Raw genomic sequence first — 18,698 nt, 5'->3', positions numbered from 1 at the left:
CATCCATCTTAACTATTGATACCCTTGCCTGTACTGAGTTTTTAAGTTTTGCCCACCTGTCCAGGTCGTCTTTGATTTTGTTCTGTATTTTTGTGTAATTGTGCTTCACCGTTTGTCTTATGGTGGGAAATATTTCCACACCCAAGCATCTGAAATGTTTGACCATGGGTATCGCACCTGGGAGGGTTGTGTCTTTTTTTGCACTGGTGTTAAGAGGAAGAAAAGCCGACTTAGGCCAATTTATTTTAAATCCCGATAAATCACCAAAGTTTTCTATCAACTTGAGTATATGCGGCAATGTGTTGTTGGGGTTTTGCATGAACAATATTACGTCGTCCGCATATAAACTAATTTTATGATGTGTGCCCTTGATTACTATTGGTTCTATGTGTTGGGATTGTCTTATAAATTGTGCTAAAGGTTCTAATGATAGATCGAATAGTCCGGGACTAAGAGGGCAACCCTGTCTGGCTGAGCGTGATACCGGAAAGATATCGGAGATGAATGTGCCTGTTGTAATCCTGGCCGATGGGTCCTTGTATAGTACTTTAATCATATCAATGAATCCTTTTCCTAACCCCATCCTTTCTAATACTGCCCATAGAAACGACCATTCCAACCTGTCAAATGCTTTCATAGCATCCAGGGATAGTATCGCCTTAGGTGTGGTGTCCTCTTTGTCTGCATCTAGTACGTGCAGTATTCGCCTTATGTTATCATTGATCAGGCGACCTTTTATGAAGCCTGTTTGGTCCGGATGAACTAAAGACGTCATATGCTTTTGCAATCTGATGGCTAATATCTTAGAGTACAGTTTGACATCGGTTCCGAGGAGGCTTAAAGGACGGTAACTACCGCACTCAGTGGGGTCTTTGTCTTTTTTGTGAAGAACTGAAATGAGTGCGGTATTTTGGTGTTTATGGAAGCTTCCCTCTTTGACTGAGTATAAGATCATATTTAGTAATAAGGGTCCAAATATGTCCCAGCAAGAAATGTACATTTCTGATGGGATACCGTCAATTCCCGGAGCCTTGCCGTTTTTCATTCCGGATATGGCCTTCTTGAGTTCTTCTAATGTGATCGGTACTTCTAACTGTTTAGCGTCGTCCTCCGTAAGTTTAGGGAGAGTAATTTGATTAAGATATGTGTCTAATTTGTCTTGATCAAAGGTCGTTTCTGAATTATATAAATCGGAGTAGAATTCTTTGAATGTATCGTTTATTATTTTGGGTTCTGTTACTAGAGCTTGTTGTTTCCTAATGGCAGTTATATCTGCAAATTTTGCATTAATTCTTAGTCGCATGGCTAATAGGTGACTAGGTTTAGAGCCTTGGAAGTACTGCTGTTGTCTTGTGCTGCGTATTTGCAATTCCGATTTGTCTGTATATTGCTTTGATCTCTGTCTTTAGAATGTTAACTTGGTTTTCTAGTCTAGTAGAGTTGTTGTATTTTAAAGAATTAAAAAGCGTTTGAGTAAAGCGTTTCCATTTCAGATAGTTTTGTGTTTTGATTTTTGCGCAATATGGAGGAAAATCTATCCGAGAAATCCTTGATCATAGTCTTTACCGACATCCATAATATTCTGGGATCTTGCACCGAGTTAGCATTATCCCGTAGGAATATTGTGAGAGCTTCTTTAATTTGTGTAATGAATTCATTGTTGTTAAGCAGCATAGAATTAAAACGCCATCTTGGGGCCCGGGAAGATAGTGTACCAAATGTTGCTTTCAGGATTAAGTAGCAGTGATCTGATAGCGCATTGGGTGTCATTTCCACTTCATATTTATCAAATATTCTCGGGGATGCAAAGACGTAATCAATTCTGGATAGTGTGTTGTGTCTCGACGAACGACAGGAGTACTTGCGGGTCATGGGGTTAAGTGAACGCCATAAATCAGTTACCCCTGTTGATTTCGACCAATCTTTTAATGCTTTAGATGAATTTTTTTGTTCGCTGGAAAAGGTAAGGTAAGTTTTGTCCATCCTTGGGTTCCAAATGGCATTAAAATCCGCACCTATTATATATGAGTACTCGGGATGGTTTAACATTTCTCCGGTTAGTGAAGTGAAGAAACCCACTTCGTACAAATTTGGGGCATATACCGCTGCCAATGCAATTTTCCTGTTATTGTGTATAATCCTAGCTATAGTTATGCGCCCCTCAGCATCCGACCATACCCCTTTCAATTCGATATTTAATTTGCGTCTGACGACTATGGCTACCCCTCTAGTTCTCGTAACAAAAGAAGAGTGACTAATATTATGGTATATGTTATCCGCTAACGTATTTATGTCTTCCTCTAAAATGTGCGTTTCGCTTAATAGAGCCACGTCCACATGTTCTTTTTTCATCAGTGTGAGCACGCTTTTGCGTTTGTGTTGTTTGTTTATCCCACCGGTGTTCCATACCATTATATTCAAACTAGCCATAATCTATGCATGTTTTTGTGTAGTTTTTGGTAATGTTTCTGGAGTGTGAAGCTACAATAGATGTACATCCAATTAATGAGGTCCCGTTGAGAGCTGAGCTTAAAAACATATATATATACAAATAAAAATCCCCTAATTTCCCCTCACCCAGAAAGTCGTACAGGCCTGTGTTCCAAGAACACATCCTCCGCGATTGACTTTCTCCCATAGTCCACCGGATTGCCCAAACTGAGCATTGTAATCTTAATCTACCTATGCTAATTGCCATAGGATCTAACATTTCCATTCTATTGCAATAGAATGTCGCTTTTGGTCTTGCACCTTCCCTTACTGTAATGAAGTGTTGTGATAAATGACAGAAAAAATAAAATAAAAAAAGAGAATAAACTTTCATCGACATATTCATTTGAACCCTCTACTAACGTGTGGAAAAAAGGAAAAGATTGTAGAGCAATATTGACACCTTAATGTGAAGAACATTGGAAAAGAACAATGTAAGTTAAAATATATTTTAAAAAATATAGAGTAATGAGAAGAAAAAATTAAATAAAATAAAAATCAATGGAAAGATATAGATAAGGAATGAGAGATAGAATAATTATCAACGTGGAGAAGCCACTAGAATCGAATTAACAGATTAGATAAGATAGAAAAGCAGCGCCTTTTAGAGCTTCAATGTGCCTTCAATGGAGTGATTACTTAAATTGTTAGAATAACCTTGTAGTGTTCATACGTTTAAGTGTGGATAATTTTTAAAATATTATTAAAGAACTTCATTTAATTTATTATCTGCTATGTGTATACACACCGGATGTTTATTGTTAGAGTTGTAGGCTTCGTTGTCATGGTGCCTTATATTCTAGAAGGTTGTAGAGTATACTAGTGCCTAGACTATTTTATGTTCCAGAATGATCTAAGAGACCCAGGGCATTTGAGCGATAAACCCAGAATATTCCAGATAGATCTTTTTGCAATGATATGTATTTGTCTCCTCAGAGACCAGAGTCTGAAATTATAATGTATTATGAATCGTATTATACACAGTACACATTGTTATAGACGGCTTGCATATCGTCTGCTACCTTGATGAACACAATAAAGTCATTCTAACACTGGTATACATTGAGAAAGAGGCTTATATGTTTCCGGCATTTTCGTCCTGCCTTGGGTTATTTGCTCCATTTCGATTCAGAAAATCCTCAGCTTCAATAGGTGTGTATATACCTGACCTGCGGCCGTCACTGCCCAAGAATGATAACAGCGCCGGGTATGATAGCCTTGGCTTGTAACCGGCTTTGAACAGCTTTTGCATCACCTCTTTGTATGGTAGACGTCGGATGATGGCATCTTTGCTCAAATCTTCGTAGATAAATATTGGTTTACCACCATAATTCAGATTCCCACGTTGGTTGCGAGCAAATTTGATGATGTCATCCCTTGTTGTAGTCTTCCGCAGGGTGACAATGATGACTCTTGCCCCGTTGATTCTTTGCCCCCGAGAACCGATTCTGTAAACTTGGTCCACTTCTGGCACTTTGTTTGGATCGATGTTACTCAAAATCGTTGATAACACTGTTGGAAAGTTGGGATCTTCGCAGTTTACTGCTTCATCAAGCCCTACAATGCGGATGTTATTCCGCCTGTGGTAGCGTTGGGTTTCTAGTAGCCTCTCCGTCGCTTCGTTTTTAAGCCCTTGTATTTCCCTCCGATATTCTTCTTTCACTCTTTCCATCTCTTTTCCCATCTCTGTCATGCCACCTTCGTTCGCCTTGACTGCCTTTGTGATTTCTGTCACCGTATTCTCCACTGTCGTGATTCGCATGGACTGTAAAGCGCCCGCTCTCATAACCTCTTCGAATTTAGTATCGATGTGTTCAACGTGTGCTTTGAAAGCGACCATCTGTTCTTTTACGTGTGCTTTGAAAGCGACCATCTGTTCTTTTATCAGGATAGTCAGGGAGTTGAAGTCGGGTTGTGTAATTGAACTGCTTGTGTCAGTTGATGTTGTTGGAGCAGTGAGGGATCCGATGGATGTTTTTGCTATTATCTTCTCAAAATCGCCTGCTTTTTCCTTCACGGTACTTTTTTCTGATGTTCCTGTTATGTTGTCATCTATTGTCTCCCTCTCGGGGCCAGTTGTCTTTGGTCCCTGTGTATTCTCCTCTATATTCCCCGCGTCGGGGCTCACCAACGGATCTGCCACAGCGTCGCCTGTCATTTTCTTTGATCGTGTTTCAATCGGCGCCGTTAGAATTGCCGTTTCTTGTTTCTTTCCCGTCCTTTCCTTATCCTTAACCATGTTGTCTTTTGATATAGTTAGTAGAAGGTCTTATCAATACATACGATGTGGTCTAATCTCTTTTGGTATTGTCCAAATAAGGTTTTTAAACGAAATTAACGATAACGGGAGCGGAGCTGTAACCAATTGCGTGCGCTACATATTGCAGCTAAACCGGAAGTCATATATATATATATATATTTTTTGTGCGAGGCCCCCCTTCCCGCGAGGCCCTGTGCGACCGCACTGCTCGCACACCCCCTGAGGCGGCCCTGGTTCTAGTAGGCGACTTATCTCTCTCTCTTCCACCTGCCAGACCCCTACGAGCCTGACGTCTACAACCCAGAGGCTCCCAGCATCACCAGCACCACCAGGCCCATGTACAGACACCGGGTCAATGCTCAGAGATCCAACCTGATAGGCCTCACCATGGGAGACATGGACCTCCCGCACACAGGTATGTACGCCTCACACTAATAATAATGGTATTAATGATTGCAACAATAATAATTTACAATAATAATGTTGTCAACAGTTAGACTAGAATGTACAAAAGTAAAGCATTAATAAAATAAAGAGGGAAATTCTTCAAGTGACTAATTCAGAAGACTACTAGAGGGAGGGAATGCAAGGAATCAATAGTGCATTTTAGGCAGGGGTTACACAGTGTTTTTGTGCTCGTTTTTATACGTTTTTGAATACGTTTCATGTCCCTTTTACACAGAAATGCGTTTTTTTGTATCTTTTTTGGTGGATACGGCTGAAACGCTAAATTGTGTTTGCGTTTTGGAGAACCCCTAAAAAACGCGCCGACAACAGCCGTGTAGTCTGCACTGAGCCGTTGTTGCGAAAACGCCCATGCGCAGTAGATACCATCTGCGTGCCCTCCGGTGACAACAGAGTTTGTGTGTGTGTGGGTGTGTGTGTGTGTTTGGGACAGAGCTCCCAGCTCCGTGTCCCTGTGTCCCAAATAGCTGCAGCTACCATGTGTTGTCAAGTTATTGTTATAAGGACCCCAGTCCAAGCTACAACAGTCTGCATTCCCTTAACAATTGTTTGTATTGAGCCGTATTGTATTGTACCCATTATGCAATATGTTAAATAAAGTTTACATCCATTCATTCTGCTAGCATTACCACTGGCTAACATGAGCTAGCATTAGCTATCAGACCCTGTTAGCTCAAAGCTCCTCTTTCAACTTAACAAGCATTAAACAAAATGGCCCAGTCATCTATTCACCTTTGTTTAATACACACAGCGTTGTCTCTAATGTTATCTAACTACTGCTAGCTCCCGATATCATCAGTTTGGTGCTGGCTAACTAGCGTGAGCTAACGTTAGCTTCTAGCCACAATGCTATACTGTTATAATGGCATACTCCATTGACGTTAGCATGCAGCTAACAATGTAGCTACCGATCTTTTTTTAGACTAAACTATCCGCTCTTGGTGGTCACTTGTCTTGATGTTAGTTTTGTTTCATCAACAAATGACAGGCAGAACACACAGTGAATGTATCCGTTTTGTTTATTGCACTTTTATTAGGCTTTGCTGAAAAAGAATTGCTGCATTGGGTAAATATGCAAGATGGTGGCGCCCATAGGCCCCCGCCTTGTTGACATTTCTTTGCAGGAACTTCCAGGAAGTGTATTGGCACATTCAAGTTCTGATTGGTTGAAATTGCCTTCATGTTCGCCACCTACTGCCACCTACTGCTTTGGCAGTGTACTACATCACTGTGCCCAGGTGACAAAAACGAAAGTGTGACTCAAGGCTGCCACGTTGCGGCGAAACTCATCTGACAATGAAAAGAAAATTAAACGAAAGGTGTAACTCCAGCCTTAGTCTGTGACTGTACCAAATGCTACCCTTGCTTTTCCACTGCATTGAGTGCTTGATTGTATACAGTAGAGAGATGCGTTTGTTATTCACCATATTTAGAATGGTTTGCTCTCCTTGACCTGGCATACCGCGCAGCGAGGGGAACGGCTCCCTCCTACCTCCGGTCACTGGTCTCTTAACTACAGTTTGAGTTTATGGACCTTATGGTATTCTTGTATTTTCTTGACTTACTGTGTTTTTTCTTCTTGACTTGTTTAAAGAAGACGTGTCTCTGTTAAGCACTTTGAGTTGCACTCCGTGTATGAAAGGTGCTATATAAATGAAGATTATTATTATTACACGCCCCCATGACCCCTACGCTCTGCATCTTCTAACTACACACCCTCAAGACCCCTACGCTCTGCATCTTCTAACTACACACCCTCAAGACCCCTACGCTCTGCATCTTCTAACTACACACCCTCAAGACCCCTATGCTCTGCATCTTATAACTACACGCCCCCAAGACCCTTATGCTCTGCATCTTATAACTACACGCCCCTCAAGACCCCTACACTCTGCATCTTATAACTACACACCCTCAAGACCCCTACGTTCTGCATCTTCTAACTACACACCCTCAAGACCCCTATGCTCTGCATCTTCTAACTACACACCCTCAAGACCCCTACGCTCTGCATCTTCTAACTACACACCCTCAAGACCCCTACGCTCTGCATCTTCTAACTACACACCCTCAAGACCCCTATGCTCTGCATCTTATAACTACACGCCCCCAAGACCCTTATGCTCTGCATCTTATAACTACATGCCCCTCAAGACCCCTACACTCTGCATCTTCTAACTACACACCCTCAAGACCCCTACACTCTGCATCTTCTAACTACACACCCCCAAGACCCCTACACTCTGCATCGTCTAACTACACACCCTCAAGACCCCTACACTCTGCATCTTCTAACTACACACCCCCAAGACCCCTACACTCTGCATCGTCTAACTACACACCCCCAAGACCCCTACACTCTGCATCTTCTAACTACACACCCCCAAGACCCCTACACTCTGCATCTTCTAACTACACACCCCCAAGACCCCTACACTCTGCATCTTCTAACTACACACCCCCAAGACCCCTACACTCTGCATCTTCTAACTACACACCCTCAAGACTAGGGCTGCACGATTCTTGCTAAAATGTGAATCACGTTTGTTCTCTAAGAATTAACATCACGATTCTCTCTCGATTCTTATTTTTCGTCATCATTTAAAAAAGGTTAAATATATATATATTATAATTCAAATGTATTTTTAACTCATTGAGCGCCACGCCCTTCCCCCATCTGCACTGGCTGGCGCCAGCGTTATTGACCATTTTAGCGATGTTTGCAGACCCATCGTGTGTTCTGTATTATAGCTATGGAGACAATAGTATTTGTCATCCATTTGACAGGCATTGTTCATAGTCCATTACTGACTAATTAGTTCATTTCTACACACTGTAGTTTGTTACACGCTAAACATCGCCCCTTTCCAAAATAATCCAGTCTTTTCCCATAGATCGCGAGATACGACGCGTTATATGCAATAAGCCCAAATGGTTCTGGTTGATCGCCTGAAACCCCAAATACTCCCAAATCAAAGGTATATACCATGTACATATGTGCCTTCACAAAATCATCAAGGGGGGGGGGTTGTTTCAACTAGAAACTGCGATCGTGTTTGTCGAGCATGTTTTACGTCCGGTAAAACACAAAACTGCGATCGTTACAAAAACATGTTTTAGGTTCGGTAAAATAGACATAGAATATACCTTACCTTAGTGTTTGTCGAGCATGTTTTACGTCCGGTAAAACACAAAACTGTGATCGTTACAAAAACATGTTTTAGGTTCGGTAAAATAGACATAGAATATACCTTACCTTAGCCAGAAGGTATTCCAAAAAGAATAATTCCAAGTCATCACATCGCCATTGCGATTACCCGTGTATATGTCTAGACTTGTTTATATGGGAAATAGGCTTCAGGCAACAAAATCTCGAGGCGAACGCTGTGTCTCTGTCTCCGAGGAGGAGCCCTTGCAAAAAAAAAGGAAAGTGTATCCACACCAAGCCATTCCAGTTCAAAAGGTAGGCGATACTGCCACCTGGTGAGATTCGATCGTCATTGCAATTCCAACGTAGGTAGATGAATCAGGGACACCTAGAGGGCTTCGGCTGACCGTATAGAACAGGGATAAAAAAAGAAGAAAAAAAAGATCAAAGGATCACGCATGGCGAGATAACCCCCGACTTTGATAAAAATAAAATCATCATCATTTAGAAATGAGATCGCATGGGTCTATGAATCGAGATTGTGATATTTTTTTTGAGTAATCGTGCAGCCCTACTCAAGACCACTATGTATACTTTTATGTCTTGTAGCCAGGGCACGAAATTAACTTTTTGACTCACCGGCCAGTGGCGGGTAGAAGGGAAGAATCTACCCGCCAAGCATATTTCTTACCAGCCAATTTTTTATTTAATTTTTTTTTTATAAAATATATATATTATATAATCATACTTGTAGTTGTATTATCTGCGAGACATCGCCACCACGCAACAAGTCAAAATGCTCGCTATCTGCAAACAGCTCCACTGTCTGTGTGTATACTCGAGTAGCCTCCAGCTCCAGCAAGGATTCTCCGGCGCTGCAGCTGGACCCTATTGGTATAACGTTACTGTGCTTTGGTCATATCACATTCAGCATGCCCTCAGCTAGAATACGCATTGAATCAATGTTATAAGACATTGATATCGGGAGCTATCTGTAGCTACTGCTAGCCCGCTAGATAACGTTAAGACAACGCCTCAGTGAACTATTTCGTTTACTGGGACATATAGAGCTAACGTGAGCTAGCTAACGTGAGCTAACGAGCGAACGGAGGTATTATGCACTCGAGTAGACTATTGCTGGAGCATTTGCTGATATCAGCAGCTATCAGTAGCTAGCCAGCTAGATACCGTTAGACAATGCCTCGTCATGTATTAAACTAAAAGTGAATAGTTGACTGGGTCATTGTTTAAACGGTAACGTTAGCTCACGTAGGTCCGCTTTAGACTAGAGCAGACTGCCTCTGTGTTGATACGAGCAGAAGCCAATAGTATCCAGCTGCAGGACTGGGCGGATATGACTCGTTGCCACGGGTTTTTTCAAAATAAGAGTATCATATGAACCGAACGTTTCTAACTGCCGGAGCCATCGATATTATGACTGTAGCTGTGCTTGGGGCGGAAATGAGACCCGCACAGGATTTTCAAAATAAGAGTATCGATATGAACTACACGCCAGGTGGCGGACAGACCTCTCGGTGGCACTCGCCAAACCTAAAATCTGGTCTCGGGTGGCAGGCTTTAATTTCAGGCCCTGCTTGTAGCAGAGTGGCCTATTGGTACTGCCCCTTTAAGTCAAGCAGTCTAATTGCCATATAAGCCCTCAGCTGATTTGATTGAGAGCAGAGCAAGAGAGAAGTAGGGAGTGAGAGCAAGAAAGAGACCGAGACCAAACTTGAGTTAAGGAAACGAAGAAAGTAGGGATGCCCCGATCATGTTTTTTGCCACCGATCGTCTGAGCCATATCGGCCGATACACTTTTATATAAAAAAAATCACATTCAGCATGCCCTCAGCGTCCCCAGTCAGAGCGATAGTTCAACTTGATTGTTCAGTTATGAAGCATGATAGCTAATTAGCCAACAGCTGCAAAAACGAATAATGTCAATTATGTTATAAGACATTGATATCAGGAGCTATCTGTAGCTACTGCTAGCCGGCTAGCTAACGTTAAGACAACGCCTCATGTATTAAACTAAAGTGAACTATTTAGTTTACTGGGTCATTTAGTTTAAACGGTGAGCTAACGTTGGCTACCTAGCTAACGGAGGTATCATGCACTCGACTATTGCTGGAGCATTTGTTGATATCAGGAGCTATCAGTAGCTAGCCAGCTAGATAACGTTAGACAATGCCTCATGTATTAAACTAAAAGTGAATAGTTGATTGGGTCATTTTGTTTAAACAGTAACGTTAGCTAGGTAGCTAACGTTAGCTCATAGAGGTCGCATTCACTAGAGTAGACTATTGCCGGAGCTTGTTGACATGAGGAGTCTGGGAGGGGGAGGAGGAGGAGGAGGGTCAGTGCACAGCAGCAGCAGCAGCAGCAGCAGCTGTGTGCCTGAGAGAGAAGTCAGCGAGTGAGAACTCCGCTGAGAATTGGATCATGTTTTTCGATCGGTTTTCATGATCGGCGAAAATAAAGCATTATCGGTATTCACCGATCTCATATTTATACTGAATATCGGCCGATACCGATCGCTGGCCGATCGATCGGGGCATCCCTAGAAGAAAGCAACATTAACAAGTCTGTTTGGAGGAATCGGTAAGAGTTCTCAGTGTATCCAGTGGCACATGATGGGGCCGATCAGAGATCCCTACATCACCATTGAAGAGAAGCCAAGCTGATTGTGGAAGGTTACAAATTCCCCTACAAACAATCTCCAAGCTCTCCTCAGCCACCATTTCAGCCTACCCCCAGCCTGATACCCCCCCCCACACACACACACACACTCACTGAACACACAATCTGGACGTTTTTTTTTGTTTAGCAGTTGTGATTTATTTGATTCGATTTTGTAGTGGAGGTTACCCCTGAGCTAACTAGTAGAAGTAGATGACAGTTAGCCGCTACAGTCTATACTACTAAGATAAGATAAGATATTCCTTTATTGATCCCCTTGGGGAAATTCAGGCATCATAGCAGCATGGGGGGGGGGTACAGGTAGTAAAAACAACACAGGCAGTGTAAACAATTAGGTCAATTTGGTCAATATAATTTACTATCTAACTAGCTGAAGAAAATATTCACATTATTCACAGTGTCACATAAGGTGCAGTATGCATAAGGTAGTGTTATAATTTACTATCTACTGAGTACATTATTCACAGTATCACAGTATCCACTGAAATATACATTATTCACAGTATCACAGTATACACATCAGCGTTTCCGTTAGCCGGTAATTACCGGTATTTGACCGGCAAAATCTGTTGAAGTCCGACATATTTAATCTCTCCGGTCTTAATGTCCGGTGAAAATAATTCCCTCCAAGCACAATTTGATTATTTGAATTGTATTAAAATAGGCTAAAATTAAATAGCCTATGCGATGAACGAAACAATCATTACATTTGTTTCATCGTTGCTTCACCAAGCAGGTATAATAATGTTGTCAGCGAGAGCTTAGTGCTGGGTTTTGCGAGTGCATGTGTAGCTGCAGAGCCGGAGCAGCAGCGGCACAGTGCAGTACTCCAATTCAGCCATTGGCAATTCAGCTGTTGGGTGGGGGGCGCTGTTGAGCGGTCCCCAGATAGAGCCAAAAAACAGCTGCTCTGCAGCGCCATACTCTTTGCAAATAAGTCGTTGCGAGGTGGAGAGAGTCATCACGCAAACCCACGATAATGTTGCCGTCTCTCTCTGCCAAATTTCTCAGTTCTTCGCTTGATATAATTAATACAAATGTCCAATATAACGGAATTCGTTAGCTCATAAAAATGTGATTATAACAGACTGCTGTTTATTATTGTATACTGTATTAATGTCGGGCGACTGCCCACAGACACCTATTTGATTTAAAGTCGGCAGCAGCACTGAGTCTCTGGATTTATTTTATTTGGAATATAATGATTCTATACGCAAAAGTAGCCTAGTTTTAAGTTATAATATTATAAATCTACATGCCTTGAGGATGTCAATTATTTTTAAGCTCAATAAACTCTGACCGGAATTTCTCTCATTTGACCGGTAGATTTAAATCTACCGGACCCTGAGACCGGCAACAATTTTTTCTAACGGAAACCCTGATCCACATAAGGTGCAGTAAGCCTAAGGTAGTGTAGGTTGTCCTCCTTGGGTTCCTATAAGTCCCAGGTCAATGTCTGGTAGCAGTCGCTGCCCCCCGTTGTGGAGCCTGGAGGCTGCTAGTCGCTGCCCACCGTTGTGGAGCCTGATGGCCGCTGGTATGAAGGACTGTCCGAGGCGGTTAGTTGAGTGTCGGGGGGGGGAATGAGTCTGTGGCTGAACGAGCTTCTCATCTTGACTAGCTCGTCGTAGAGGGGGTGGTAGGGGTTCTCCATGATGGCAGCCAGCTTCCTTATCATCCCCCTCTCTGCCATCACCTCAAGTCTAGGTAGCTCGACTCTCACCACGGAGCTAGCCTTCCTCACCAGCTTGTTGAGCTATCTACTATCTACTATGTAGTATGTGCTATGCTACTACTATGTGTATACTACTAGCTACTATGTCTATACCACTATCTACTATGTACTATGTCTATACCACTATGTACTATGTCTATACTACTACCTACCATGCTAATATGACTAGACTACTATGCACTCTGTTCCCCTCATGCTAACTTGTTGTTCACAATTTGTAAGTCGTTTTGGATAAATGACTAAATGTAAATGAATCGTCTCTCATCCACCCTTTAAACATTTACAGTCCTTTTTGTCTCTTCTCTTCTCTCATCAGGTAGTCACCACACTAGTCACCACGCTGGTCATTCAAACCTAAGCCCCCATCATATTGCCTCTTCAGATACGATGGCCAGTAGCAACAGTATGAGGATCGTCATGGAGTCCGACCCCAGGAAGAGACCGCTGTGCTTCCACGATGGAATCATGCCCCCCAAAAAACCCTGGATGGACAAGTAAGATTAGATTAGATTCAAATGCATTGTCATTATACAGCACAAGTACAGTACAACGAAAATAAGTTTGGTATCCAACCAGAGTGCAGATGTAACGCTAAAGTGCAATAGAATAAAATATATAAATGAGTAATAGTGCTAATCTGATGTATCTACAGATTTGTAGTATTAACCTCTTAAACCATATTTTCTGAAAATTTGCCTAAAAGTACATGCCCAAGTAAATGGAAGATTGCTCTTCCAATGTGCAGACTGACTTTGGTAAATTTGTCTGCCCGTTTTGGTTCACAGCTCAAAATCAACGCTTCTCTTAGCCGCTTGATTTAGCAAGTTTCCGTTGCTCATGTTTTTTTCCCCTCGCTTATTTTCCAGACACAGAGGTGGTTGCTTCCTCGTCATAGTTATATTGCGCCCTCTATCTGTTCAGTGAAACATGCTTTGAACCATTCTACTCACGGCTACAATCTAATACGAGACGGACAACATTGTAACGCATCATTGTTTGATAGTAGATTGAGTAAATGTCACGTGTTAGAGTAAATCCTTAACGATCAATCAATCGATCTTCGATTAATTGTTAACATCCCTACTCCACAGCCACAACTTCATTACGCCCAACCACCAGAGCTACCAGAAGAGACCACCGTTCCATGCCAATGCCAAGCTGCTGGTGCGGCTGATACCCCCGGATCTCAACAACATCAGCAAGCTCAACGAGCACTTCAGCAAGTTCGGTAACATCGTCAACCTGCAGGTCAGAGTCCAGCTGGTACTTTACACAGGGGGTGGGGCATTTTTCGCATCTGTGGCAGGATAAAATAAACAAAACCTATCAATATGAGTTTGCTTGAAGGTTTGTCTTTTTTTTTTTAATATGTGCTACTAACTTGTGAAAGACATATTTATCAAGTTATATATGGTGTGATAAGCTTTTACTAAATGGAGTAAGGTTAGATTTGAAGGTGAGGAGTAGTGTTTTGAAGTTGATGCGTTCCTTGATCGGGAGCCAGTGGAGGGAGTAAAGGACAGGAGTGATGTGTTCGCGGGACCGGGTGCTAGTGAAGAGGCGGGCGGCTGAGTCTTGGACCATCTGCAGTTTATGGAGGGAGCGGGAGGTGATGCCAGTGAGGAGGGAGTTACAGTAGTCCAGGCGGGAGGAGATGAAAGCGTGTATGAGGGATTCAGCAGCAGGGGGGGGAGAGGCAATGATGGATTTTGGCAATGTTGCGGAGGTGAAAATATGAAGTTTTGACAATGGAGCGGACATGGGGGTCAAATGAGAGGGTGGGGTCGAGGATGAGGTTGCGGACTAGGGGGGGGGGGGGGGGGGGTGATGGTGGAGTCATTGATGGTGAGTGTGATGGATCCATCCGGATCTGGTGAGGGTGGTGTTTGTGCCGATGATGAAAAGTTCCGTCTTGTCGCTATTTAATTTGAGGAGGTTATGGGTCATCCAGGTTTGAAGTTCAGTGATGCAGGATTCAATGTGACTGAGGGAAGGGCTGTGGGGGGATTGTGTGGTGATGTACATTTGGGTGTCATCAGCATAGCAGTGGAAGTTGAGGTGGTATTTACGTATGATGTGACCGAGGGGGAGAATGTAGCAGATGAAGAGCAGGGGGCCTAGGACTGAGCCTTGGCGGACCCCCTGTGTGACTGGGGAGGGGGAAGAGGTGTGGCCGGAGAGGGAGATAAATTGATGTCTGTCAGTGAGATAGGAGGAAAACCAGTCAAGTGCTGTGCCCTCAACACCCAGTTGGTGCAGCCTTTGGCGGAGGATGGAGTTGACTCACTGTGTCAAAGGCTGCACTAAGATCTAGTAGGATCAGGATGTTGAGGGCGCCAGCATCAGCGGAGATGAGGAGGTAGTTGATTACTTTGACCAGTGCAGTTTCAGTGCTGTGAGCAGGACGGAAGCCAGACCAACTAAAGAATAATGGTCACATAAGTCTTGTTTATGGTCGGGATTTAAACTCACCATTGATGCCACATACGAGTGACTTATTACGCTAACGGAACCATCTCTCTTCTCTCTCTCTCTTCCTCCCAACAGGTGGCCTACCAGAGTGATCCAGAGGGGGCGCTCATCCAGTTCGCCAACCCCATGGATGCCAAGCGGGCCATGCACAGCCCTGAGGCGGTCCTCAACAACCGCTTCATCAGGGTGTACTGGTACCGCGAGGATGCAGGCGAGGGACAGGACCAGATTCACATAAAGCAGCTTCCGCCACAGCCGCTGATGGTAAGGATCTATACCCTTACAGGCCCTGCAGAGGAGTGATGTGGGCCTGAGCCACAGCTACCCCCCCCCCCCCCCATCTTTATTTATTTATTGGTTTATTTGCTTATTTGTTCTTGCTTTGTTTGTACTCTCAATGTTATTTTCTCTTCATGTTTTGGGGATGGGAAGGGGGACTTGGGTTGGGGAGGGTGGTTGAACTAGGGCAGTGGGGTGGTGTCAGGATAGGGGAGGGTGGGAGTCTTATGGGTTATGGGTATGGGCGATGATGTCGGGGAGGTTGCGACCCTCTCTGCGCCGCCTTCTATCTCCCTGTCTCCAGCTGTCTCGGAGCAATGACCGGAGTGTTGAATGTCCCGTGATTAAGACGGGGAGGACGCGACCTTCTTTGCGCCGCCCCTGTGCCTCAAATAGATTTGCTATCAGCTCTATCTTTAATCTTTCAAAATGTTCAGTTACTATCGCTATCGGGTCTATCTTTAATCTTTCAAAATGTTCAGTTGCTATTGCATGCACTCATCTGTGTTTCACTACACACTTGAGTGCATGCTTACCAACTGTTAGTCTGCAACACTACTATCACCGACATCTAAGAAGGGAGATCCCCCCCTTGAATGACCCTTCTAAGGTTTCTCTCCTCCACACTGCCTGTGGAGCATTTTTCCCTATTGTTAGATTTTAGTGAGTTTTTCCTTACCTTCGCGTGGGGTATGTCTGGGAGTGCTTGCATTCTTTCATTTATTTGCATTTATAAAAATTTTGTTGGACCTTATGGTGTTCTTGTTCTGTTCCTGACTTATTGTTATGTTTCTTCTTGACTTGTTTAAAGACGTGTACGGCCCATGGCAGGCCATGTGAGCGGCGCCGGGCGCGGAGCGGTCGGTTTTGACGTGAGCGAGGAGTGGGTTTTAAAATGAGTCGGCGCGACGTCCAGAGCGAGAGTTCTCCTCCGCTCCAATCCACTCCAGGCCACTCACAGTGGTTTAACACTGTTGATGTAATATATACATGCAGTACAATGCCAAAGCAACAGATGGCGATGTACAAACATGAAGGCCATTTTCAACCAATGAGAAGGGTGAACCTGTGATATCCTGTTCAGGCTTTGTCACTCACTCCTGTTAGAAAAAGTATCGACGCCATTGTTGTTGTCGTTAGCTTACATGCTAACGTTAATGGCAGCGACCATAGCATTGTGGCTCGGCTAGCCTATCATTGCTTAATAGAGCTAGTGAATGGATAAACAACGTTATTTAACATTGCAGAATGGGTACAATTACAATGCGGCTCAATACAAACAATTGTTAAGGGGCCCAGGGGGTGTAGACTGTTGTAGTTTGAGCTCATTTACACCATGCTCCAAAAAAAAATATATATATCTGCCAAGTGATCTGGCGCGGGGAGCGGGGAGCGCTCGATTCAAGGTGAGCGGAGAGCGACTTGGGGGCGGGGTCAACATGAGCGATTAGCGGAGCGGACCAAGCTTTAAAGAGCGAAGAGCGGATTTCTCGGCCGCGCCGATCCGCTCACGTGGCCTGGCCCATGGGGACATTAACACTATGATCGCCGTGAACAAGTTTACACGTCATTCCTAGCCATGCTCATTCTGCCGAAGACGCCGTAACTCGTCTTTGATGTCAATATTTCAAAAATCTGTCATCGAAATCATATTTCCTTTCCGGAGCCCTGAGACACACTGCAAAGTTCCACTCAACTCTCTAGCGGTTCAAGAGCGCCATCTGGTGGCCGATCGGCAGATCGCCAGCCGGAAATTAACCTTTGAACCGGTAGTGCTCATCCTATGTGGTCCGGGCACTCGCTATCGTTAGAGACTCCGTATTGACACAGTGAACATCGATCGGTGCAAATAACTCGAAAAAACAACATGATTTGGACGTATATACTATTATACAACCTGGAAATGGATCGGGCATTTCTCCATCCCATAATAGAAAAAATTCTGTTCCACGCTCATCTGCCAGTGGCGCGAGGAAGCCACGGTAAGATTCAGCGTTATTTTCTAACGTCTTCTATACTAACTGATCTGATGAACATATGACCCACTCTGGATGAATCATCTAACGCTGCCCACGGAATTATAAACGATCCCCCGCCCATCCGGTCATCATCAGATGATGCGTAGAAACTTCTAGAACCACGTCCAGTCCAGTTGACATTTTTTATCTCGCACAGATTCCTACCAAACTGTATTTGATCATCAATATAATGCATTTAGGGCTATAAATCACGTTCTGAAGAAAGCTGCAGAAAACGATAAAAACATACTTATACTTTAGACCAGTGTTTCTCAACTGGTGGGTCGCGACCCAAAAGTGGGTCGCGGGGCCATTTTGAGTGGGTCGCGGATGTGTGTGTAAAAAAAAAAAAAAAAGTAAAAAAAATGTTTTTCTTATTTTTTTTTCATTTTTTTTTTTCACTACCCATCTTTGTGCAAGTGGCTTCTCAGCTCTGGTCCAGCTGAAGACAAAGCGGGGGAACAGATTGGACATTGAGCATGACCTCAGAGTTGCTTTGTCTACCATCACCCCAGACTTTGAGACTCTTGTCAGGAGCAAACATCATCCCCAGTTATCCCATTAGTTCCCTGCATGTTAAGCTAAGAAGTCTGCTAAGAAGGATATATTATTTATTATTATTATTTTATTTCATTGTGTTTTTAGCCCTTAGTTGCACTTTTGTTGCAACCCCAGTTATCCCATTAGTTCCCCCAAACGTAGGTCTGTTATGTTAAGCTAAGAAATCTGCTAAGAAGCATATTATTTATTATTATTTTATTTCATTGGGTTTTTAGCCCTAGTTGCACTTTTATTGCAATCCCAGTTATCCCATTAGTTCCCCCAAACTTAGGTCTGTTATGTTAAGCTGAGAAGTCTGCTAAGAAGCATAATTATTTATTATTATTATTTAATTTCATTGGGTTTTTAGCCCTAGTTGCACTTTTGTTGCAACCCCAGTTATCCCATTAGGGGCGACAGTGGCTCAGGAGGTAGAGCAGTCGTCTGGCAATCCGGAGGTTCCCGGTTCGATTCCTGCTCCTCCCAGGCAGCGTGTCGATGTGTCCTTGAGCAAGACACTTAACCCCTAATTGCTCCCGATGAGCAGGTTGGCACCTTGCATGGTTGCCTCCGCCATCGGTGTGTGAATGG

The 18,698-nt window shown here is 43.5% G+C and overlaps 1 protein-coding gene across 10 annotated transcripts in view; it reads left to right on the top strand.

Annotated features, from left to right (window-relative positions):
• The window catches only part of rbm26 (RNA binding motif protein 26), a 146,434-nt gene that overhangs the window by 50,733 nt on the left and 77,003 nt on the right, over positions 1 to 18,698 (top strand). For 7 of the 10 annotated variants that reach the window (XM_084338252.1, XM_084338256.1, XM_084338255.1 and 4 more), the window contains exons 9-12: positions 5,025 to 5,165; positions 13,115 to 13,292; positions 13,890 to 14,046; positions 15,346 to 15,534. In XM_084338252.1, the coding sequence (XP_084194378.1) occupies positions 5,025 to 5,165; positions 13,115 to 13,292; positions 13,890 to 14,046; positions 15,346 to 15,534 (665 nt within the window). The remainder of the gene's footprint in view (positions 1 to 5,024; positions 5,166 to 13,114; positions 13,293 to 13,889; positions 14,047 to 15,345; positions 15,535 to 18,698) is intronic. The other 3 variants (XM_084338260.1, XM_084338259.1, XM_084338258.1) reach the window with 1 other exon arrangement.

The sequence above is a fragment of the Notolepis coatsorum genome (assembly GCF_963971535.1).
Source record: "Notolepis coatsorum genome assembly, chromosome: 2".
Classification (NCBI taxonomy): domain Eukaryota; kingdom Metazoa; phylum Chordata; class Actinopteri; order Aulopiformes; family Paralepididae; genus Notolepis; species Notolepis coatsorum.
Note: the sequence above shows the minus strand (reverse complement) of the source record. Positions and strands in the feature narration are given on the sequence as shown.